General features: G+C 40.4%; 1 protein-coding gene across 5 annotated transcripts in view; it reads left to right on the forward strand.

Moving 5' to 3' along the window:
• Positions 1–26628, forward strand: part of ADAMTSL3 (ADAMTS like 3) — a 392199-nt gene that overhangs the window by 344727 nt on the left and 20844 nt on the right. For all 5 annotated transcript variants that reach the window (XM_055362792.2, XM_055362793.2, XM_004056691.5 and 2 more), the window contains 2 exons: positions 22104–22286; positions 23934–24050. In XM_055362792.2, the coding sequence (XP_055218767.2) occupies positions 22104–22286; positions 23934–24050 (300 nt within the window). The remainder of the gene's footprint in view (positions 1–22103; positions 22287–23933; positions 24051–26628) is intronic.

The raw sequence follows: 26628 nt of genomic DNA on the forward strand, positions 1-26628 counted from the left end.
ACACCCACCATTACAGAAAGGGCCGGCATTCTCTGGCCATAGCAAGGAGAAAAGCAGAACGGAACTCTGCAGATGCCAAGCCACAGATGTCTAAAGTTTCTACAGCCCTACACCTGCAGAAGATTCTGAAAAATAGATCTGACTTCTATTAAGAGAAACCTCAACTTTCAACATGACTTCTAAATTTTTCACTTCCACAATACTTGAAAATCAGGCTTTCAGGGAGATGAGCCATTAAAAGGATTGGAGTGCATTATTTGCTATCGGAAGTCAAAGACTGGATTAGGTGGAAACTGCAAGTAAAGCCTCCAGCAAAGACCATTAAACTCATCTAGTTTTATTCTCATCCAGGCCCAGTCAGACATGGGCTGTCTCTGACCCTCCCCAGCCCCACAGCCCTCCTGCCCTATGCTGTGGGGCCATGGGTCTGCAGCACTGCTGCCTAGATGGAGCTCAGCACTGGGAGTACTCATCTCTCCCCTTCCTCCCTCACCTTTCAGCTCTTGCTAGGAATTGTCCCATTTGGCCTTTCTTTATCTGGCAGTCTTCCCCCATGGACTCAGACCCCAGAACTCCTGATGAGTTCTTTCCTTTTAAAAATAAACCTGCCTCCAAATGCACCACAATCATTTTGAGTTATTTGCCATTTTAAACAAACCTGTAGTGAACTTACAGTGTTTTCTTATGGGCAGAAGCCATACCTAATGGAGTTTTCTAGGGAAATTCATCTTTTTTAAGACAGATGGTGAAGTTGATGAAGGGTCAGAAAACTTGAGTTTTACAGACAGTCTTGTCACTAGCTAGTATGTAACCATAGGTGAGTCATATATCTTTCTTCTCCCATCTCTAAAGCAGGGAATATATTATATTAATAGAAGAAGAGACTGTGGTTATCATCCAATTCAGTTTTTCATCTTATAGATGAGTACATTAAAACATAATTTACAAAATTGAACTCTGCTTTACAAATTACATTTTTATATTGCAAATTGGGATTTCTGTAAATCAGTGGCATATATAATTTTTTTATTTGTTTAGTTGCCTTAGACTATTTCCCACTAATTGTAATGAACTTATTTTTATAGACCCCATAACACATATTCATAGCTTCTAGAGAAGTTCATCTTTTTTTATAGCCAAACATGTTTTGTCAAACCATGTGTTATGGATATCAATAGGGATTATCCCTAGTCACTCTTAGAGATATTTCTTTTAACTATATTAAATAACAGAACCTAAAAGTCCGCATATTTGCCTATTTCTAAAGGTTAAAACTTCTAACTTGCGAGAGTTATTTGCCTTGCTCTTTAAAAATGTTTTTTTTTGTCCATTTGGGCGGGGGTAATTTAAAGTGCACCTTTTTTGCCACCTTCTGGTAAGAAAGAAAAGTTCGTCTGGAGAAAATGACCAGAAAATATCAGTTGCTGCATGTTTTATTTTCTTTCAGGTTAATGCATAGTAAGAACATTACTTATCCTGTAATTTTCTGTTGTGTATTACGTGTTGTTTATGTTATTCCTTAAGCTCATCAGAGATGCAGCTGACGTGAGTCCCTTCTCTAAAGTGTTTTGTTGTGTGTCACGCTCCTCTTTAGTCTGTAAGGAACTCTCTTGGCCCACAGATGGTAATGAGTTTGAGCTAGATGGTGATTCCCAAATGAAGGGCACTGGCAAAGCCATCAATGGCCCAGCCCTAAGCTTAGAAAATTTCTTAAACACAAGGTGCACTGGACAACTGCTTCTTAGAGCAAACTCAAACTGCCTGGAAAGATTAGAGATGCTTCTAAACTAAAACTAAGCTAAAGAATAAAAACATCTTTGAATGCTATTAGAGGACACTGGTGTACATCTCCTTTAGGAGGAAAAATTCTACAACTGTGGATGGCACCTGACATCCCACCAGGCAGCTGGGTACATGTAGATTATACAAAAGACTCTTAAACAATAAATGCAGAAGCAAATAAATCAAGTTTAACACATTCCCAAATGAATCTAGTCATGTGGATGACTAAAGGAGAGTTTTTCCCAGAAATGCAAATTTTTTAACACTTAAAAATATCTACTTTAAACAGATCATCACAGGTTGAATCCTCTCTGGAAGGGTGTTTTTGTTGGTTTGTTTCTGTTTTTTTGTTTTTTCGTTTTTTTTTTTTTTTTTTTTTTTTGTTGTTTTTTGACACAGAACCTCACTCTGTTGCCCAGGTTGGAGGGCAGTGGTGCAATCTCAGCTCACTGCAATCTCTGCCTCCCAGGTTCAAACGATTCTCCCACCTCAGCCTCCCAAATAGCTGGGATTACAGGTACAAGCCACCATGCCTGGCTATTTTTTTTTTTTTTTTTTTTTTTTTTTTTGCATTTTTAGTAGAGACGGGGTTTCACCATGTTGCCCAGGCTGGTCTCAAACTCCTGACCTCAAGTAATCCACCCACCTCAGCCTCCCAAAGTGTTGGGATTACAGGCATGAGCCACGGCATCCGGCCCTGGAAGGAGTTTTTGTATAGTATATTAGTTGTCAACATATGTGGAAGGGAGGAAGCAAGCAGGATTAGACAGAGGGCAAAGGAGAACTGTGATGCAGGCCCACAAAGTCTCACCAAGCCCCCTTGAAACATATGTGACTTATTAGAGTTGCCCCAGGCTGACCCACAGTGGCCAGGCCTTCATGCCCCTGCCTCCTGCAGTCACTGGCTGTGGGCCTCTCTGGAAGGGGCATATGTGCTCTTGGGTCGGCGGAGACAGATTGTGAAAGGACTAACAACCAGAGGCTACCAGGAGCAGGGACACCGAGTTCCTCCTTGAAGGTTGATTTGGGTGGAGCATCTCCATCTCTACCACAGAGATTTAAGGAGATAAAATTTAGGATCATCTTAATAGATGTAGACAAAGCATCTGATAAACTTCAACACGAAAATGATATGAAAACCTCTTGGCAAACCAGTAATAGAAGGGATAATCTCTACCTTGATTCGCCTGTCAGAAACCTATTGTAAGCATCATACTCACTTTAATGGTGAGACTCAAACAGTCCCATTAAAGTCAGGAAAAAACATACGATGCCCTTTATCACTACATCTGTTCAACACTGCGTTAGCACTAGCCAGTAGCCAGTGCAATAAGATAAAATAAATAGAAAAATTAGAACTAGAAAATTAGAAACCAAGACTAGATAACTAGAAGAGTTATAGAAAACTAGAAATATAAAAACTAGAAAATAACTAGAAAAATTTCTTCTTATTTATAGATAATATAATTATCCTCATTTAAAAGCAAAGAAAATGTACAAAGTTTTGGATCTCTACATTCAGAATAATTTCAATAAAAAAAGCAATCCTGTAGGATTGCTAGAACAAACTGATCCTATAATTAATATGAAAGCACATATGGCTGAGAATAGCCCAAACATTTTTTAAGAATAACAAGGTGGGTGAGATTTGCTCTATCAAATATAAAGACTTAGCATAAAGCTTGAGGGCTTACAGCAGTGTAAGAGGGACAGACAAATAAATGGAATAGAATGTGGAGCCCACAGCAGATTCAAGCATACAGTATATGGAAACTAAAATTTAATAGCAGTAGAATTAAAAACCAATAAAAGACAGACTATTAGGTAAATTGTTAGGATAATTGTTTATAAATATAAAAAACTCAACCAAAAATAAATTCTAATTGATTTAAATGCCTAAAATATGAACATATTTTTAAAAATCATAAAATATAAGAGATGTCTTTATGACTTTGGAATGGAAAAGATACAAAAAATACAAGTCATAAAGTAAAACATCTATTATATCGTGATGATGAGGTTGCACAACTCTGTGAATATATTAGAACTACAGAGTTATACTTTTAAAGGGTGAACTTTTTGGTTTATTAATTATATTTCAATAAGCTGTTATAAAAAACATTGACACACTTTGCTGTTAAAATATAAAAGTTCTGATCCCTGAAAGACATTGTCAATAAATTTAAAAGTCAAGCCACATTTCTGGCAGAAAATATTTGTTATATAGTACCAGAATATAGAAATAGCTTCTCTGAATCAATACAAATAAACCACTCAATATAAAAATGAGCAGTCCGGGTGTGGTGGCTCATGCATGTAATCCCAGCACTTTGGGAGGCCGAGGCAGGCAGATCATGAGGTCAGGAAATCAAGACCATCCTGGCTAACATGGTGAAACCCTGTCTCTACTAAAAATACAAAAAATTAGCTGGGCGTGGTGGTGGGTGCCTGTAGTCCCAGCTACTTGGGAGGCTGAGGCAGGAGAATGGTGTGAACCCAGGAGGCGGAGGTTGCAGTGAGCGGAGATTGCACCACTGCACTCCAGCCTGGGCAACAGAGCGAGACTCTGCCTCAAAAAAAAAAAAAAAAAAAAAAAAAAGAGCAAAAGATATGAACAGGCAATTGTCAGAAAGTGAAACCCTAATGGCCAATAATGGCATATGAAAATGTTCTCATTTCCACACTGGTAGGGAAAATGTCCTCACTGCTAAGGAAATTAAAATAGAAGTGAGATTCCATTTCATATCTATTGGGCAAAAGTTAAAGAATTTGGCACTACCAAGGGTTGGCAAGAGCATGGAGAAATAGGACATCATACACTGCTGGTCACAGTGTATATGTAATGAACCGATTTAGAGAACAATTTTGTAAAATCTGATCAAGTCAAAGATGCTCAAAACCAGACATTTCACTTGTGGATATAGCCCTGTTTTTGCAAAGAGAGTTCCAAGAGTGCATTGTAACATTGTTTGTAAAAGCAGAGAGAGAGAAGGATACATACCAATGTCAGGATTGTTGGTTCTCCTGGGAGACAAAAGAAGAAAAGTTTGGGGATAGAACTTTAGCTCTAGCTGTAATCCTTTATTGCTTAAAAAAGGTCTGAAGCGGCTGGGCACAGTGGCTCACACCTGTAATCCCAGCACTTTGGGAAGTCGAGGCAGGTGGATCACCTGAGGTCAGAAGTTTGAGACCAGCCTGGCCAATATGATGAAACCCTGTCTCTACTAAAAATACAAAAAATTAGCCAGGTGTGGTGGCACATGCCTGTAATCCCAGCTACTTGGGAGGCTGAGGCAGGAGAATCGCTTGAACCTGGGAGGCAGAGGTTGCAGTGAGCTGAGATTGTGCCATTGCTCTCCAGCCCGGGCAACAAGAATAAGACTCCGTCTCAAAAAACGAAACAATACAAAACAAAACTGAAGCAAATATAGCAAATATTAATGTCCATTAATTTTTAAGCAAATATAGCAACTATTAATGTCCATTAATTTTGGAGAATGGACTTTTTTTTGACATGTGGTTATCAGTTACATTGTTTTGTTGTTATTGTTGTTCACCTCCTAGTCCTGTTTCCTCTAAGACCTTGGACCTATCACATAGTTTCGTTGCTCCTTGGTTTTCTGTTATAAAATGAGGAATTATGATGGGATGACCAGGAAGACTGTTTCCAGTCCTGAAATTCTATCTTGGACTATTGGTCCTTTGCAGGAATCTGGGACAAAATAAAAGTAAATGTAGAAAAAGTGCTTGAACTAAGATACCTGGCCAGTCAGGACTTAGAACTGAGTGCCAAGAGTCCTCACCTAGTATTGGGAGGGAATCTAGGAAGAAAAAAAAAAAAACTCTCTCAAAATACGTAGACACAATGTCCTTTACAAAGGAGTTCTTGGAGCTGCAATATCAGCCCATGAAAAATCCAGTTACCTATATGATGACTTGAAAACTATAGTTGTAGTAAAAAGAAAGGAACTAAATAGGCTGGGCGCACAGTGGCTGACGCCTGTAATCCCAGCACTTTGGGAAGCCAAGGTGGGCGGATCACCTGAGGTCAGGGGTTGACCAGCCTGGCCAACATGGTAAAACCATGTCTCCACTAAAAATACAAAAATTAGCTGGGCATAGTGGTGCATGCCTGTAATCCCAGTTACTCGGGAGGCTGAGGTACAAGAATTGCTTGAACCCGAGAGGTGGAGGTTGCGGTGAGCCGAGATAGTGCCACTGCACTCCCGCCTGGGCGACAGAGCGAGACTCCATTTTGAAAAAAGGAAAAAAAGAAAGAAAGGAATCAAATAATAAAAGAGTCTGTAAATCAATGAAACCAGAATTTGATAAATTTGAAAAAGCCTCTTACTTATGTAAAAGCTAATGTTGAAGGTAAAACAAGTTCACTGGGGGGAAAGTAAGTAGAAAGGGTACTTTGAGGGGATTTGAACAGCCTTAGATGGAAATGACTCAGGTCTTGTTCATGTCCTCATGGCCTCAGAACGCACAGCTCTTTCTAGATGTCTGGATGCCAGCCACAGCCCTGTGTTTCCCAGCCTTGATCAGGCCCCTTCTTGCCTCCAAAAAGGGATGAAGAATAAACAGGGAAAGAGATTTTCCCTGAGATAACTAGATAAGATCTTACTGAAATAAAATCTTGAGAATTAAATATGGAAGGACCTTAGGAATCCATGAGTCCAGCCCTGTTTTGCACACAAGGTCCCCAGAGAAGAGGCTTGACCAAAGTAACAGGCCTAGACAATGGCAAGGCCAAGTTCCGAACCCAGTTACTGCCTCTGAAGCTAGCGCCCTTTCTGTTCTGAATGCTGCTTTTGTGTGTTTTCTTGTCTCATAAAAAGTAACACATCTCATTATAAAATATTTGGAAAGCATAGCAAAGTATCATGAGGCAAAAAAAAATTCCCATAATCCTGTCAAAGACACAACCATTATTTCTATTTTGTTATATTCTTGTAACCCTTTCTCTAAGTCATGGAATTTTCTCATGTTATTAAAAATTCATAAATATCATTTAATAGCCACACCAGTGTATCATTGTGTGAATGTAGCATAATTAAACCCTTCTCTTGTTTTTGGAAACTTAAACCATTTGTACTTCTTTACAGTTCCATACAGCAGTGTAAGAAACCTTCTTATGCATATAACTTTTTGTGTCATTTGGATTATTTTTTTAAAAAAGAGTAACAGGAATGGAATTGTTAGTTCACAGGACATTCAACATTTTTGTAACTAAATAGGGCATTAAAATTAAAATGTCTAGAATTCTAAATATATTATCGCCAAATTGCCAGCCAGGAAGTCTGAATCTACTAGCGGGGTAGTTTTAAACCGTACCCGCCCCCTGTCATTGTTGCTGCTCATTGATAGGAGAGAATGAGAAAAGGTAGGTAGAAGTTACAGTTTCCTGATTAATTCCACACGGTGCATGCACAAACAAATGATGGGAAGTGAGCATCTCACTGGGTCAAAGCAGGGCACTTGGTGCTCCAAGAGGTATGTGGAGGCAAGGAGGCCCTTTCATATCTGTGGGAGGATGGTCAGTTTCAGAAGAAACATATCACATAAACTTAAAAGGATTTTCTTAATCGGGATTTTTTTAAGGGATAAAATGCTGTGGAATATACCTAAGAATTTTATTGATGTCTAGGCGAATTATTAACTTTCTTTACTGGGTTTAACAATTACCCTTTCAGGGGAGGATCTTGAGAAAATATTTGTGGTGCAGCAGGATTATGTGGTTAAATTCCTAAACATGGTCTCATTGCTCTGACAATTATTTTCCCCTATCAACTGCTAGTTTATATTATATAGGGTGGAATTTAATGGTAGTGATTCTCATATGTCTTTAAGTCATAAATCCCTTTGGCCAAAAAAAAAAAAAGAACTATCTCTCCAGAAAAATGTATTTACCCACCAGTTTTTGCATATACTTTTCAGAAGACTTAAAAAGAAATCTAAGATTATCTGCTTGCTCTTGTTTTATGAACTGGACATTTTGGTGCTTTTGACTATATTCTAAATTACAGTGAATTTATTTCCCCTGATCTGTGGTTTTTGAAATATATCCTCTCTTCTATACTGTTATCTCTTTTTAAAACTCATATACAATCTTTGAAATAGCTAAAATTGTCATTTTGAAATGTATATTTAAAATGTCTTTCCCTGCTCAAAAAGGCTCCCCTTCCCCTTTTTTCCTTCCCTGTCTATGATACAGAAATCTTCCCATTATCCTCTCTTAACCCTATATTCAGTCAAACAGCCAATCATAGATGGTTGGAAATTCCATCCATCTTTTCTTCCCTTCAACAAGCATTCACTAAGCATTTACTAAGCCCAGTCTAGTTCCTTAGCATGCAGAGATGAATACAATCTGGTTTCTGCAGCTATATAGACAAAGGAATTATGATATGATGTCATAATGCAAAAATAGAAGTGTTTGTGAAGTGTATCAGACACATTAAGGAGAGACTAATTAAGGGTTCTAACTAAGGAGTCAGAAAAGGTTTATTAAAAAGATGAATTGCAACCAGCCCACTTGTAACAAAAAGGAAGGGCATTTTAATCAAAGCAGCATATATGCAAAAGCACGGAAACATGAAAGCACCCTGCTTACTTGCAACATCACAAGCAGATCTGTGTGACTTAAAGCAGAGGATGTGAAGGGGAGTGGGAAGAGGTGGGTTTGGAAGTGTAAGTGTGGACCAGAATGTGAAGGGCTTTAATGTCATGCTGAAACCGATGGACTTCATTTTATTGGCAAAGAGGAGACAAGAAACATTTTGAGCAGGGTAATGGTGTGAACCAATCTGTATTTCAAAATGGATGAAAAATTAGAGGAGAAAGAAGCTGCAGAAAGCTGTAAATTGAACACAACTAAATTGCATCAATGGTCATTGATTGGATTATTGGACCCCAAAAAGCCTGCCAGTCACTCAAGATATTAAGCTGACGTTACATGTATCTGATTTATCCAGGAGTGAGCAGACATATCTGGCATTTAGCAATGGATGCGTCATTAATTGAGGGTGTGGGACACAGGTGTCCCGAGGCTAGGGCTAGGGTGTTGGCAAGTGGAGTCATGCATGGAGGGCAGCCATACTGCAAAGAGCTGAGGAGTATGTGCTAATAGGCAGCATGTCAATAAATAACATGTTAGAAAACCATCAAAGCTCATCATCAAAAATAACAATAACTTCAGCACCTAATGTGTATTGGCTTCAACAGCATACAAAGTGGATATTATATTTGTTTTGCAGATAAGGAAGCAAACTCAGATACACACAGTTACTTGTCTTTGTTTATATACCTAATGAGTGTGTATACCAAGATTTAAACCCAATTCTGTGTGACTCCAAAGGAGCTAGACAGAGAATGAAACTGTGTTTGAGACAGCAGAATAGGTACCACACAGGAGGTCTGACCAGAGAGAAGACTGTCAAAGCGAGGTGTGAGGCAGAACCTAGGAAGTGCTGCAGCCTGGTGACAGAGTGTCATTGGCTTAGGGGTGGGCAACAGGCTCAACCTCCAGGGCTCAACCTCACCTGAGGACTGCCCCATGGTATGAGATCCAGGGAGAGTACACTGGGAGCCTGGCCTCTTGCCGGTCCACAAGATGCCAGCCAGTATCAGGCCAAAGGTTGGCCCATTGTGCTCAGCCAGGCACATGACCTTGACACATGCTTCTGCCATCACTGCAGCAGTGGGAAAGAATGTGGCAAATTATGCACTGTCTGGTAGTGACTATGGACTCCTTCACCTCACCCTTAATATATTTGCCCCAAATCTCTTTGGACTTGTATTTGGATTATTGATTTAGCAGATTAAAAAGACTCATTTATAAAACAATTATCTGCTCTTTAAAGATTCACTGAAGCTCTATTTTGAGTGCTTCTTGAAAAAATGATTTTCTCTGCATTTTTTATCAATCTCAATTTCTCATGTGGTGAAAACATGGGCCTGTATACAATCAAGAAGTAGAAAGAAATCTAGAATAAGTTAGCTGGATATGCGATACGAAAAAACAGGAGGGGCTCTTCAAACACCTATCAAATTTCAGACTTCATTGCAAAAAACCTTGTGCTTTGGCTTATGGGTCTACATGTATTGAGTGTCGCCATGTCTTGAAGCATTCAAGTACAGCCTTGATGGTCCAGTCCTATTGTTAACAACACTGCTTTCATCCCCAAAATCTATACCCCATCCCTGTCTTCAGTGCCACCAGTACATTTCTCTGTACTGAAAACTCCACAGTCACTCAGCCCCATGTTAATGTTTAATCTATCACATGGTAACAACAGACTGACCCAAAAGGCCCCACGTATTGTCATCATGTAGTTCCACATTGTGTGCCCACCCATTCCCTATCCTCCAAACAACCATGCACCTTTATTCCATGCACCATCATTAGACCAATGGGTAAACCAATGGTTTTCAGACTATAGATTCCATGGAGCCTTGTCAAGGACCCAGCCTTCCCCTTCTACCCTACCTGTTCCCCGTCCCCCAACATATAACTCATCCAAAAGACCTCTATGCTTTGCAATTTTGTGAATCGGACTTTCTTATAAAAAAAAATTTTAAAGAACTTGTTCTGATACTAATGTTTGAAAGTCATGGATTCCTGTGACCATGGCAGATTCCTACTGCCCAAAGAACATATGAACACTCCATAATGATATCTTATTTAAGATTTCAAATAGATTTCACCTCCATAATCTCTCTTTTTTCTTTCTTTTCTTTTTTTTTTTTTTTTTTTTGGCTTAGAGACAGTGCTTCATTCTTGCCCAAGCTGGAGTGCAGTGGCGTGATCATAGCTCACTGCAGCCTCAAACTCCTGTGCTAAGGCGATCCTCCTGCCTTAGCCCCTTGAGACTACAGCCATGCACCACCACATCTGACTAATTTTTTTTTCTTGTAGAGACAGAGGTCTCGCTGTGCTGCCAAGGCTGGTTTAGAACTCCTAGGCTCAAGGAACCCTCCTACCTCGGCCTCCCAAAGTACTGAGATTACAGGTGGGAGCCACGGTGCCTGGCCTCCCACTTTTTCTTGGTTACCATATTTCTGATATTAAGACTCATTTAGCTCCCCTAAGTTTTAACATTAATAAAATGGCCCTGGATCAGTCCTGTTGAGCCTGTGAGATGGTGCACTAAACACCTGTACAATCCACAGGGCAGGAGCCTTGTATCCTCCTCTGCTCTTGGTTGGAAGCTCTTTCCTCAGTGATCTTCTGAAGTCCAGGCTTCTAAAGAAATGAGTTGCTTTAATTCCATGAGTCTCTGAGTGGTGCCTCCTGGCTGGCCTGTGTTCCCTTGGCTCCTTGTATTGGTGTCAGAGCAGGAGCCAGAGTGGCTAGTCCGGAGTTTCCCAAACCTGTATGAGATTTGATAGCAATTGGGAAGCTTTTCATAACAGGCAGTAAAAGTGAAGGGTTTTGAATGCCCTATACCACTCAAATCTACCTATACTGTAAGAAATGCCTTTGCTTCCTCTCTGCCCTCCAAGACTCTCTGCTTTTGGTTCTGTGTGCTGAGACCCCCAGGCAGCAGCAGAGAGCACAGGACAAGTGTGCAGCATGGAACAGCATCCATTATAAAACACAGGGAACCGTCAGAAGCCCCTGAATGACCCACTAGTTCATTCCGGCTGCTATGACCTAACTATGCCTTCACAGCAAGACAGAGAGGCCCACAGCACCCACACAGGGTGGGGACTGAGGGAAAGGGAATTTTGTTGGAATTCAACCCCCGGAAATAAGAAAGCATGCAAGCTTCTGAGTACAGTCTGAGAAAACCATGCAGGACCTTGTTAATGGAAGAAAAACACTCCTTTATGGGAAGAGCCCCATAGGACCTGTGTAGAATTTTGGCCTCTCTAGTAACATCCCAACTTATATAACCCTGTTTTTTTTCTTTTCATTCATTTATTTCCCCTAGTTATTAATTCAATACCCAGTTATTCATTTTGATGACTGACACATACTACAGTCAGGTCATTTTATTATTTTGGTTAATGTCAGTTCAGGCCTGGACACCACAACATCTCCCCAGCCCTGCCCTGAGAGATTCTGATTTAATTCATCGGCAGTATGTCCTGAGAACCAAGGATTTTTAAAGCTTCGCCAGAAGATTCTAATGTGCAGCCAAGGTTAAGAACCACTGATTTAGCCAGTAAATGGGGCCAAAGAGGTCCCTGGAAATTATCTCAAATATCCTCTCAAAATGAGAGACTCTTCCTCAGGAATTAGTGGGTAACCAGAGGTCAACTAGAACCAGGAGTAAACCAGGAGTAAACCAGGAGTGAACCAGGAGTGAGTAATCAGGAGTAAACTAGAATTAACCAGGAGTGAGTAAACAGGAGTAAACTCAAATTAGGAGTGAACCAGGAGTGGGTAACTGGGAGTGAACTAGAAGCGGGGGCTAAATGGTAGAACCCAGCTCCATGCTCTGGGCTCATTCTGAAGGTAGAATCAGGCATGCCAACAATTGATGCCTCAGTGTTCAAAGGTTCACACAGGAGAAATCAGCTGTCAATGTCCAAGAGGATCAAGGAAGTGATTTTGAGATGGGTCTTTAAGAATGAGGAGAAATGTTCCAGGTGGTGAAAGGGAATAGCAAATGATCTGCAATGGCGAGAACAGCACATAGAACAGCTTTACAGCCAGTGTGGTGTGTTTGGAGAACAGTGCAGTTCCCGGGCTGGAGGATAGCTGTTCTTAGCAGTGACTCCCCTAAATTGAAAAGGCTTTTGTGCTTTTCTCCTCCAAGAACAGGAAAGGCTATAGAGCTAAGAAAATTGACTCTTACTCCCTACCATTCCTGAGGAGAAAAGACCCCCCAGAAATAGAGTGAGAGGTGCAGCTCAGAAGAACCAAAGGCAAGAGTTAGTGGTTTAAGGAAAGAGGAAATGGAGTCCTGGGGAATCAACACGGCCTTGAGATGTCACCCCAAGACACCAGCAGCCCACACATAGTCCTCTGGGGTTTTGCTGGTAATAGCAGTGGAATCCACTTGGAGATTTTGGTGCATGATCTCCAAATAACTAATATTTTTAACTGGCTAATAGCTATTTGTTCATCTATATCCCAATGTTATATTGATAGATTACCAGAATTGCTGATTATCAGGAAGGGCCTCAGGAATGTCCATGGTTCTCCCTTTTGAGCTGTTGTTCAGGAGTTCCTCCTATCGCCTTTACTGGAATCAGTAGTTTACACCACTTGCATAGCTCCAGCATTTATCGCTATGCTTGATTTGCACCAACTCTTGACTTTCTTCTTCAAGGAACTACTGAAGGTTTTTGGTTTTGATATAATAATTTTCACTGGCACTTTCTAGCCTATAAATAAGACTCTGGAGGACAATATCCAGCAATGAACTGTGTGGTGCTCATGAGATTTGTCTGGTGGCGTTAAAGAACTGCCTAGGCTCGCACAAAGCAGAAGCCCAGGGTACGTGAGAGATGAGAATGACCACACCAGGAAGAGGACTTGTTGACACCCTTCTCCATGTCAGAAGAAACACAGTTCAAAACCTTTAGGGAAGGACTTTTAATGATGGAATTGGGAATAGATACTATGACCCAGATGATTTCTAAATCCTCAGAAATCAGATTGATTGGGGAACAGATTATGTCAATCTAACCATGAGTTTACTAGAGAAAAGAAAGTACTTAAACAGCTATTCAAGAGAATTCTGTAAATAGTAAAAGCCAGAGCCCTCTATTTGGAGACAGTTCTGGATATGGCATCAATGATGGATAGTCCATTGTATCCAGAAAGCATACATAACGTATTTTTCAAAAAGAACAAAAGGGTATGCAGTTAACTCAGAAGAGGAACATTCCTTACAAAATTTACCATGCTGCACAGATTGGCCCTGCAGTTAAGAAGAGTGTATTCATTATTCCAGTAGCTTTGAGATACTTTCTCTGACACTGAACCCTTGAACTCTTATTTCTTTCTTTCATTTATTAGTGATGACTCCCTTTGTCTATTCTGTGTTTGATTTGCCTTTTATAAATTGGCAACATCATTTCTTCATGATTCCCCAGAGATAACTGATGGTAGCTTAAATCTTCATTTGTCGTATATGAAAAAGTAATGCAGAATTCTGAGTGAGTTTTGAGTAGCTGGAAGAAACAAACATGAGAAAAAAAATAGGTATAATATATATTTATTTAAAGATCCAGCATTTCAGGGCAGTCTGAATAGGCCAGGGATTTATAGTGTGGAATATTTCATGGGCCTTTCAAGGATGAAGGAAATTTGTTTTTAAACACTGACTAGTTTAAAGACACCCCCGAGGTGCAAACTTTTTGCAACACATGTTTCACAGCCCCTCCGGCTCTGAACTTTTTTCCACAACATTTGTCTTCCAAAACAATTTCAGCATTGTGGAAACAGAATGTTGAATATATCAGAGCTGCAAGTCTTGGGGGAAATAGCCTGTCTTTAAGGTTAGATAAATAAGTTTAAACTATTTCTGACGTTTTATAGCTGTTGCAACAGAGCAAATGTGTTATTTTGAAACACCATAAAGAGCAGTGGTACGAAGAAATCTGTCTGAATTTCCTCTGGCCTGTTCAGTTCTTTGAAAATGTTTACACGTGTAACGATGCTTCTAGGTGCTGAACAGACCTGTGGGGTAGGAGAGGGAGTTGGAGTTCACTATGGGACTTACGGAGTTTGAGGCGCCTGTGGGACATGTTGTGCCAATGGGAGATGTCCAGGAGTCTTGAATTCAAGGGAGAGATTAAGACTGGATAGGTAGATGTGAGAGTTTTCAGCATAGGAATTATCACTATATTTCCCAAAGTAGATGAAATGGCCCCTGGGACAGTGTGTAGTGAGAAGGAAGGACTTGGTCCTGTACTCTGGTGTGGTCCTGTGCTCTTCATTTCAAACTTCCTATTTCTGACATTTTCTTGTGGAATGTAACTGTCAGTTTGTTCTGAGAAGCTTGCGCTGGCATGGCTGTTTGGCCATCTTGGTTGTTTTCATACCTTAGTTTTTAGTCTAGACTCCCATGGTCACATGGAACAGAGAACCACCTCGAACTGGCTTAAGAAAAAATGGAGGAACTATTGGCTAATAAAACCGAAAAGTCCTGGAGTGTAGACACTCTGGACATAATTTTAGACACATCTGGATTCAGGAACTTAAATGATTTAATCAAGAATCCACCCCTTAGCCAGGCACAATGGTGCATACCTATAGTTCCAGCTATTCAGGAGGCTGAGATGGGAGGATCCCTTGAGCCCAGAAGTTTGAAGCTTCCGTATGCTATGATCATGCCTGTGCATAGCCACTGCACTCCAGCCCAGTGAGACCCCATCACTAAAAAATAAAAATTCATCTCTCTCTGGCTCTGTTTTTTTTCTGTGTTTTGAGGTGGTTGGTGGGCAAGGGTTGAGGGAAGACCATGTATGTTAGCAGATCGTAAAACATCATAAGCAGTTTATTTTTTGTTCTAAGTGAGATGGAAGCCATTAGAGGATTCTAAGCAAAGGAGTATCATGATCTGAGCTACCTTTTAGAAGAAATACTATGGGTATTGTGTTGAAAATAGACTGTAAAAAATCAGAGAGTAAAAGGAAGGCAAGGGTGGAAATAGGGAGATGAGATAAGTATTCCAGGTGAGCAAAGCCATCCCTAAATTTCCTGCCCTGGCCTCCACTTCCCTCTCCAGCTATTGCCTTAGTTCTTGATTTCCATTTATAGCAAAGTGCCTCAAGAGTAGTTTATACTTGCTGTCTTCAATTTCATTTCTCTTCATTCTCTCTTGAATCCACTCCAACCAAACATTCTCCATACCATTACCTTCATAGCTATTGTCAAGGTCACCAACAGCTTACCATGTAAGTGTGAATTGCTAACTTCAGTGGTCAGGTTTGTTTGTTTTTTGAGACAGATTCTCACTCTGTTGCCCAGGCTGGAGTGCAGTGGTGTGATCTTGGCTCACTGCAACCTCCACCTCCTGGGTTCAAGCAATTCTCCTGCCTCAGCCTCCCGAGAAGCTGGGATTACAGGCTAAATGTTTTTTGTATTTTTAGTAGAGACAGGGTTTCACCATGTTGCCCAGGCTGGCCTCGAACTCCTGACCGCAGGTGATCTGCCCACCTTGGCCTCCCAAAATGCTGAGATTATAGGTGTGAGCCACCACTCCAGGCCCCGTGGTGAGTTCTTAGGCCTTACCTTACTTGCTCATTTGACTACACTAGCATTGGACAGTTGTTATGCCCTCCTTCTCTGCTTTGAGGAAACCACTTTGTTTTCTACCTACCATAGTATCTGTTCCTTTGTAGCCTCCTTTGTCCCACCTCTTGTCCCTGATCTCTAAGTTGAACTACCCCAGGCCTCAGTCCTCAGATGTTTTCTCTTCTCCATATATACTCTCTCCCTATTGATCCCATACATGCAGAAGGACTCAAATATGACATCTGTATGCTGGAAACTGTTAAATTTATATTTTCAGCACAGACCTTTCCCCTAAGCTCTAGATTAACATATCCACATGCCTGCTCAGCATCTCTCCGTGGATATGTAATAGTTATTTCAAACTTAACATGTCCAAAACTGCCCTCCTGAGTTCTGCTCCCAAACTTACTTCTCTCATAGTGTCCCTCATCTCAGTGAATGACAAGGCAGTTATTTAGTTTGCTTGAGCCACAAATCCTGGAGTCGTTTTTTACTCGCTTTCCTCTCTCACACTACCCCACCCCCATCAAATTTTGTCTGCTCTACCTTCAGAATAGGCCCAGAATCTGACCATCTCTTACCACGTTCATTGCTACTACACTGGTCCAAGTCACCATCATCTCTAGGCTGGATTATCTTGACAGGTTCCTCACTGGTCTCCCTGCCTCTGCCCTTGCCCCCTGCAATCAACATAGCTGTCAAAGCAGTCCTTTAGAAACACAAGTCAGCTCATGCCATTCTTCAAAATCTTTGGAATAGAAACCAAAGCCTTACGATAACCTATCAGGCTATGACCTGAGCCCCACCTGCCACTTCTCTGACCTTGTCACCTACTGCTCTTTTCCTGGCTCACATCCCTGCAGCCACATGCTCTTTTACTTTCCTCCAAAATTGGAGGAATGTGTCCTGGACCAGTCCGATGAAGCCTATGGTACTACTTCTGAAATAATATTTTCAAAGGTATAAAATAAAATATACTGCATTTAAAGAAAACCAATTATAATAAAAATATAGGTATCAAAATATTAATAAACCAAATGTGTGATCGGATAATATATGTACTTCATTACTAATGCATCAAATTCAAAATCTAGCATTGGGTCCAATAGTTACCATATTTTTGAAGTAGTGTTGGCATAAAAAATATTTTGAGAGATCTGGTCACACTTGTAATGTGATACGAAAATATCTGTGACTTCCATTGGTGAGAGAGTTAAAGATACTACTACCTTGGTCTGCGCTTACGTTCATAATTGATAGAAGTGCTACATTTCAACTAGAGTTGGTGAAAAGGTCACCGACTCCTGAATCCTATCTGTGGACCCACGTGAGTCTCATGGTCCCCAGGTTGAGAACCCCGTTTCAGGGCCAAGGTACTTGCTGTTCCCTCTTCCAGAAATGCTCTCCCTGGAGATCTCCACACAGCTTGTTTAGCCTGGCTGAAGGCCTCTGGTAAACCTTGTTTCAATGTAGAATTGACAACACCGCTTACCAGCTTCTTACCGTGGAGGAATAATGAATAAGCCAATGTATCTGAGATTGTTTAGGGTCTTTCACTGTAAGAGGCTTTATGTCTTGAGAAAACCTCACTAATTTGGACTAATTGTAAGAGGCAAGTCTGAATTAATAAACATCCCTGAATTGTAAAATGTTTTCAAGTCTATGAATTGCTTTTAGAAATGTTCAGTCATTTAAGCGAGAATTACTTAGGGTCTTAAAGGAAACCACTTTAATTTATAAATATCGATTTATACTCACATAACAATTGTGTATATATTGTGGAGGCCAGTGAAGTATTTGAAGGAATTTCTGAAATGATTTGCACTTTTGCCCTCAAATATGTAAGGAGATTTTTTTCTCTTCCTAGCTAGTATAACCCTTCTCTAAATTACCATAGATTCCAAAATAATAGTGTCTGAGTTTATGAGGATTTTACTATACAGTCAGTGCTTTATTATCTTTGCTACTTGGAAGAGAGCATTGGCATGAATAACCAAAAAAGTCACGCTGATGTATCTTTGGGATAGAATATGGTTTTCTTCTAGTAAATGCATTCCCTAGTTTATTCATTTATGCATTCAGCAAACATTCACACATCTAATCTTTGCCAGGCCTATACTCATGATCTACTTTGGAGAACTGAGATTAATGCAGTAATAATGCTATAAAAGAATTCTGGTCATAGAGAGTGAATAATGAGAGTGAATTAAATAATATATGAAAGAATAGATGGATGAATGAATGAATTAATCTCACACATATCTTAGAGCTAAAAGGGACCCCAAGAGAAAATTTAACAAGAAGTTAAATCAAAGATGTTTCTGAGCTCCATTATTAACTTTTTAAAAGTTGGGGATAGGTGATCCAGGTAATACATTCAATCAAAAAACAAGGCACTATACCATGAAAAGTCTGGCTCCTGCTCCTGTTCCCATGCTTTCCTACATCTGCACTCTATGTTCCTCCTTGCAGGTATCTTCCCTTTCTCTCCAGTCTACATGAGGTACAGCTTCTGTGCTCCAGTGGCATCCAGTGTTTTACCTTTATTGCATGCTCTTATCTCTTTGAATTGCAGCTGGCTTTTTTGATGCATGGGCCCACTCTAGATTAAGGTCCGTGAGGAACTTAGTTTACCATTATATCCTTAGCATTGCCACAGAGTCTTACATAGAGTAGGCACTCCATAAACATTTTTCAAGTGAATGAAATAATGGCAATAGTTGTATTGCATTTCAAAACATAAGATATGTAGCCAAAGCTGTACTCAGAATAAAATTAACAGCTTTAAATGATTTACTTTAAAATAAGCAAATTAAATGTTAAACTCAAAGACTGAGAAATTTTCTTGTAGGCTAGAAATAGAAGGAAATTTATATACCAAAAAAAGCATCATGCTTAAGAAAGAAACATTAGTAATATTCCCATTAAAGTTGGAAAGAAGACAAATATGCCTGCTGTCTTAGACCACTGGGGCTGCTATAAGAAAAATGCTATAGACTGAGTAGCTTATAAACAACAGAAAATTTGTTTCTTACAGTTCTGGAGGATGGGAAGTCCAAGATTAAGCTTTTCATGTTGAAGGAGGTCCAAGATCAAGATGTGGTGGGGAGGGACACAAATATTCAGTCTAACGTACCTGCTATAGTGGTTATTATTCAGTATTGTTCTGGAGACACTAATACAATAAGACAAGAAAAAGAAATCAGAAGTATACATATTGGAAAGGAAGAGAAAATTGTCATTATGTGCAAATGATATAATTATTTACCTTAAAAAACAAGAAAATCAATTAGAAAAACTATTCAAAATAATCAAGTCCAGTAAGATGACTAGAAACAAGATAAATATGCAGATGTTTATAGCTTTCCTAAGTGTTGGCAATAAACAACTACGAAATACATTTTTTTAAAATCTTGTTTACTGCAACAACAAAGAACTATAACATGCATAGGAATAAATATATTAAGAGATGTATAATATCTACCTATATTGTGGTTAAGAAAGGTTCTGAATCAAATTGTATTGGTAAAAATCTCAGCTCCAATGTTTAATAGCTGTGACCTTTCAGAAAGCTTAAACTTTCTGTATGTGTATATGTGTAGAAGAAAATGCTAAAAAAGATATATGCACATGTGATTAGCATTCCTTCAGCTATTTAGGGCTAGCCTAGTTTTTATAACAATATTTAAAACAAATCTCTCAGTGTATTGGTTTTCTATTGCTGCTATAACAAATTAACACAAACTTAGAAGCTTAAAACAATACCCATATATTATGTCACCTATGTTGCACAGAATTGCTGAACTGACTGTTACACTTAGAGTATCTAAGGCCAAGATCAAGGTGGTGGCATGGCTGCATTCCTTTTTGGAGGCTCTGGGAATAAATCTGCTTCCAAGTTTCTTCAGGTTATTGGCTGAATCCCTTATCATTTTAGAACTGAAGTTCCCATTTTCTTGATAGCTGTCAGCTGAAGGCCACTCTCAGCTTTTAGAGGCCACCTGCACTCCCCAGCTCAGGTCCCTTTTATCTTTAAAACTAGCAATGGTGGGTTAGGTTGCTCTCACACTTTGAATCTCTCTGAACTCCTCTTCTGCCTTATCTCTCCTACTTTCTCTTTCTCCATATGTCCCTGACAGCTTCTGTCCTTCTCTTCTGATTTTAAGGACTTATAGAATTACAATGGGCCCAACCAGATATCTCCCCATTTTAAGGCCAACTGATTAGTAACCTTAATTACATCTGCAAATTCCTTCACACCAGTGCCTAGATTGACATTTGATTGAGTAATGAAAGGATGAGAATCTTGGGGCAATGTCTTTAGAATTCTGCCTACCATACTTGGATCATACAAAGCCACAGGATTAAGGACAAAAAGTCCCAAGGGCAACCATCTCAGACTCCAATTTTGAAAACTTCAAATAGTGTATCTGAACATAATGAAGTTCCTACTCTTCTTTCAGATTCCTTTCACAGACGACACAGTTGAAATCTAAAGGGCTTTGCCCAAGGCTACAGAACTAATAACTATTGAGAATGAAAACAAAGCCTCACCCCAACCCAGCCAAGATAGTGCTCCTCCTATGCATTTCCACCTCCTCTTTGAATAGAAATTTTGTCTTTTTTTCACCTTGAGTTTTCAGGCAATACTTCAGTGCCAATATCAGTCTTAGGTTTCTACAAGTAAATTTAAGCATTTCTAGATAACAGTTTCCTCCAAAGCCACACAATGACTTCCTTAAGAGACTTGAATAATCAGCTTGATGTAATGGACAGAATTGGACCTGAAGTCAAAAGGCTTACCAGGTTCCTCAATTGTGAGATACAGCTAACAATGACTGCCTCCCAGGAAATAGGAATAACTATGAGAATTCAAGTGTCACCATGTTCATGGAGCACGCATTTTGCCTACTGTAAGGTGTGTTGCACATGTCATGATAATAGTGGTCGCATCTATTTTTTAAGTCAGAAAACCATACCATGGCTTCTCCATTCTCACTAACCAGAGCACTGCAAGAGGAGAAAACATCCCCCAAAACAGTTGTCTAGAGCAATATTGGCATCATCTGAAGCTATTCCAGCTCTTAAGAGCCAGATGAGGTCAGGTGCAGTGGGAGGCTGAGGCGGGGGATCGCTTGAGCCCAGGAGTTCAAGACGACCCTGAGGAACATGATGAAACCCTGTCTTTACAAAAATTACAAAAATTAGCTGGGTGTGATGGCTTGCACCTGTAGTCCCAGCTACTTGGAGGCTGAGGAAGGGAGGGTCACTTGAGCCCAGGAGGTTGCAGTGAGCCAAGATTGTGCCACTGCACTCCAGCCTAGGTGACAGAGGGAGCCTCCATCTCAAAAAGAAAAAGCAAAGAAGAAGAAGAAGAACCAAATGAAATTTCTCTATTCCTCTGAATCTTAAATTCCAAAGCCCAGCAAAATGCTAAGACTTCTGAAGACTTGGGGAAAGAAATTCTTTCAATTCCTCGTGTTCCCCTCTGTGTCCAGGCTCCTGCAATGTTGCTTACAGTCCCTGCATCTCACTGCATTGACCCAGAATTGAAACTCAGCACTTACTTTTGCTCCCTGAAGTTATCCTCCTTTACAAAGAATTAATGAACTCTGTTTCCCTGGATGTTGTATATTCTTCCTGAGGGAGGAATATTTCATTGCTTATGCACAGCAAACAACTTAAAGACCTCTAGGAGATATTTATGTTTTCCAAAGACTTCCCTGTGACAACCTACCCCCTGGGAGTTTCTCACTGTGTCTCTACCTCTACATTCCCCCAGCTTCACCGACTCCTTCTTTCCAACCACACTCCCACTACCCTACCCACCTTCAAAATTCTCTCCCTTCCCAATACAGAGCAATCCTACTCCTTGGTTTCCATTCCATAACTTATATGTGTAAACTAGTCACATGCCCCGTAGACCAAAGCCCTTTGCTTTAAGAGGATTCTCCATCTGCCATAGAGTAGCTATAGAAATAGAAATAGCCATTTTTCCTATTATATATGATTAAACCCATATGCTGACTTATGGTCAAAACAGTGAATGGTATTTGTCAAGTGGTTCTGTGGCCCTGTTCTTAAAGGAATTGCCTTTGTCATATTTGTTTTTGTTCCAAAGGTGTCCCTCAGCCTAATATAACTTGGTTGAAGAGAGGAGGATCTCTGAGTGGCAATGTTTCCTTGCTTTTCAATGGATCCCTGTTGTTGCAGAATGTTTCCCTTGAAAATGAAGGAACCTACGTCTGCACAGCCACCAATGCTCTTGGAAAGGCAGTGGCAACATCTGTACTCCACTTGCTGGGTAAGTGTCAAATTCTTATTGCTCCTTAAGTGCCTCCTGTAATATGCACAAAGTAGGCCCCAGTTTTGTTGATTTTGGAGTTGAGGAGTGAACGAGATGGACATCAGATGGTTTTAACCATTGCTACCACTGCCTGCTTAAAAACGAGCACTAAATTCTAACACCCTATTTTACCACCCCGTATTCCCAGCACCTAACACAGATGTTAGTGTTTGTGTGTGTGTGTGTGTGATTTTTTTTTTAAACGGAGTCTTGCTCCATCACCAGGCTGGAGTGCAGTGGCACGATCTCGGCTCACTGCAACCTCCGCCTCCTGGGTTCAAGTGATTCTCCTGCCTCAGCCTTCTGAGTAGCTGGGACAATAGGCGCACACCACCATGCCCAGCTAATTTTTGTATTTTTGGTAGAGACGGGGTTTCACCATGTTGGCCAGGATAGTCTCAATCTCTTGACCTCGTGATCTGCCCGCCTTGGCCTCCCAAAGTGGCATGAACCACCGCGCCCGGTCAGATGTTAGTGTTAAGTAATGGTTTCATGAAGGAATGAAATTGAACCATTGGCAAAATTAGTATAAGAGTATAGAATCCATTGCTAAACCAAGAGGAAAAAACATGAAAGAGATTTCTCCATAGCTTTCCTTGTGGGCAGTTAGAGGAGCCCAGAGATATAAAGAGATAGGGGGTGCCAATGCAGGGAGTTGGAATAGCTGTCATGCACAAAGCATTTTGATGAGCATTAATTCTTGTGATACTTATGATAGCACAGTGTTGTGGGTGGTATTTTTTAATCTCATTGTATTTATGAGGAGCCTTGGGCTCATAAAGAGTTTGAACTAGTGCCCAAATACGTAGTCTGCTCTTTTGGTGCTCTCCCTGCAACCCCTCATGGACTCTTAGTACTGACAAAGGCAGTGGTGTGCCACCACGTGGCTCTTTCCAAAAAGCCTCTGTGTGATCTTCCAAAATCTTCGAATGGAAGAGTTGCAACAGATTGGCTAGGCTAACCCTGTCTGGTTCTTGAATGATTTATCCATGCTCCCTGAGAAACCCCAGCCTTGTTTCTTTCTCCTGCCCATTTCCACTCATGAATCTGCATGCTTGTCTCACTCCTACCTGGCATACCTCTTCTCTCAGGAATCCCCTCAAGCCAAGCAGCTCATGACATTGGTAACTTGATGGAGAGATCAAATCATGGCATTCCTCCACCATCCTCTGCTCTTATGTGCAAGCTTCACAACCTTCCTAAAAGCCCGTGCTCCTCACCATGCAAACCTAGGGAACATTGCCCATTCTCTTGCTCCCAGCATTCCTCTTAAGAGGCAGAGCTCTATCCAACCAATCTGCTTCCTCCAGTCCCTTTTGGAATTCTGCTGAATACAGTTTTTTCATCTTGCAATTTAGGCTAGAAACCCTGGAAACATGCAGAGATGCCACATGCTAGCACAGTGAGTAACTCTAAACTCTATAACACTCCACACATCCATACTTACACACACCTCCCAGACCTGTGGTCATGAGCTTGAGTATCCAGGAGCACAGTATTATTATAGAGGACTCATTTTCTAATAGCTGTCTTTAGGAACACCCAAGCTGGACCAATAATTAGATAATGTCTAACTGGTAAAAGTGCTACTTTTTTTTTTCTCAGAACGAAGATGGCCAGAGAGTAGAATCGTATTTCTGCAAGGACATAAAAAGTACGTTCTCCAGGCAACCAACACTAGAACCAACAGCAATGACCCAACAGGAGAACCACCGCCTCAAGGTCTGGGATTTTGACCTTTTCAGATTTGCTATGTGTGAGGCATGTGTAAGGAAAAGGATTTAGCTAAAAGACCATCTGTGTTTTTCACTTTGCAATATGTAAAATTATTTCTAGGCATTTGGCCAGCCTTTTTCTTGACCCTCAGTCTTTAGTGGTTCAACTTATTCTTTCCATATTGAAACACTTTTAAGAAAAATCCACTCCTGAGGAAGCCTACAGAGCTCATATCTCAAATGTGCACCATTATTTGTGATAATATAGATATTGATTTCCGGTTTCAAAACTATTGCCAATTTGGTAAATATTAATAGATATTAATAGTCTGCTATGAGTATTGGAATTGATTTTTTAATTGTTCTTTTTTCAAGACATAGTTTTCCATACACACCAACTTTGTTATGCATCAGTGCTTAATCAGGAGAACCTAATCTAAGTATTACAAGCTTGTAAAACTCTGCAGAAGGCCAAGGGATCAAGGTAGAGTTAAGAAAATCAGAAATGCTAGAATCGCAGGAAACCATTACTGGTCATCTCAGCTCCTTGTAGCTCAAAAATGGGTAAATCGCAGAAGGACACAAACTCTTTTTTTAATTAGTTTGTTATTTTATTTTGTTTATTTATTTATTTGAGAGAGAATCTCGCTCTGCCGCCCAGGCTGGAGTGCAGTGGCGTGATCTCGGCTCACTGCAAGCTCCGCCTCCCAGGTTCATGCCATTCTCCTGCCTCAGCCTCCCAAGTAGCTGGGACTACAGCCACCCGCCACCACGCCCGGCTAATTTTTTGTATTTTTAGTGGAGACGAGGTTTCACCGTGTTAGCCGGGATGATCTCGATCTCCTGACCTCGTGATCCGCCCACCTTGGCCTCCCAAAGTGCTGGGATTACAGGCGTGAGCCACTGTGCCCGGCCACAAAGAAACTCCTTTTAAACCTCATGTTGTACTCTGTCTGTTATATAGGGACAATAATGGCCACGTCATTTTCACCTTTTAAATCTTGAGAAGTGCCTCTCATTTGCATAATGTATCATGCAGAATATAACTCTACTGGTAGAGATTTTAAGAAATGTAGTTTCTAGGCTTTCACCTCCTGAGATGCAAGAGAGAGCACAGAAGGGGAAAACAGTGTTGAGCTGCCAATCAGCAATCCATCACGTTACTTATGACATCATTCTCTTACAGTATTTGTATGACACATTTCTTCTCCTCTTTTAAACATAATACTAACATTATTGTATACCCAAATATCCATTCATTGGACATTCAACAAATATTTGCCTAGTGCTTACTCCTCCCAGGTCTGGGGATGCAGATGACCTCCTCCTTGAGAAGCTCACAGTCTGAAGAGGGAGGCAGTCACGTAAACAGATACTGTAAAGCACTGGGACAAGTTCCATAATAAAAAGATGACCAAAGTACAATGGTAGCACTGAGGAAGGGGCCCTACCTCTCTCTAGAGAAGTCAACTGAGTTTTCATGTAGGTCATGATGTTTGTTCTGGGAAGAGGAAAGAGGAAATTCCAGTCAGAGAAACCATGGTGTGTTGCATGTGGCATGGAACATGAAGATCAAAAGAACTGCCTAAAATAAATTAATGAAAAACAAAAAGGATATGTGTGAGACTGAAGCTATTGGTGAAGGTGAAGCCTTTGGAATAGTCAAACTCTTGGTTTATTGGGACTACTTGCATTGTTCTGCCACCTCCTACACACACACACACAAACACATGCCCAAATATACAATCACACACACACACATTGTGGAATGTCCCAGCCCTTCAAAGGATCCTTAGCTTAGCATTTCAAAGAGACTCCTTTATTAATTTAACAAATACTGCTTGCATGGCTAATATTTCACATACCCTGTCCTAGTGTTGGACAGGGTAGTGTTTATGGTCTTGACATTCCAGTAGGAAAGATGCACAAGAAACCAGTAAACAAATAAGTATTTAAGATATTTATCAGTGGTAAGGGCTATGAGATACACAGTGATAGGAGGAAGCCACTTTAGTGAAGACAGTCGGGATGGGCCTTCTACGAGGTTATATTTGAACCCAGACCTAAAGGATGAGGTGAAACCATTTGTGCAGAAAAATGAGAAAGAAGCAAAGACCATAAAATTGGAATAAGGTTAATGTGGCCTCAGAATGGAAATAAGATTCATGTGACTAGGGTACAGTTGAGGGAGAGGGAGAGGGAGAGGGATATGAGATGAGGTTGGAGAGTGGCTGAGGACCAAATCATTCAGAGCTTTGAGGTCCAAGGTAAAGACTCAAGAGTTTACTCCTAAAACATGGGAGGTCATTGAGGAGTCTTATATGGTAGTAATATGGCATGATCTGCTTTTCAAATGCATTTGTGTCAAAAAGCACTAAGTAGAAAACAAAAACAAATTATCAAATTGGACTGACCGCATCAAAATTTTAAAGATCTCCTTATCAAAGACACGAATAAGAATAATGAATACATAAGCCATAGACTGGGAAAAATATTGGCAGAATATGTCTGATGAAGAGCTTATATCTAGAATATATAAAGAACTCCTACAAGTTATCAATGAATATCCCCCACCACACACACAT

Source organism: Gorilla gorilla, chromosome 16 (assembly GCF_029281585.2).
Source record: "Gorilla gorilla gorilla isolate KB3781 chromosome 16, NHGRI_mGorGor1-v2.1_pri, whole genome shotgun sequence".
In the NCBI taxonomy this organism is placed as follows: Eukaryota; Metazoa; Chordata; class Mammalia; order Primates; family Hominidae; genus Gorilla; species Gorilla gorilla.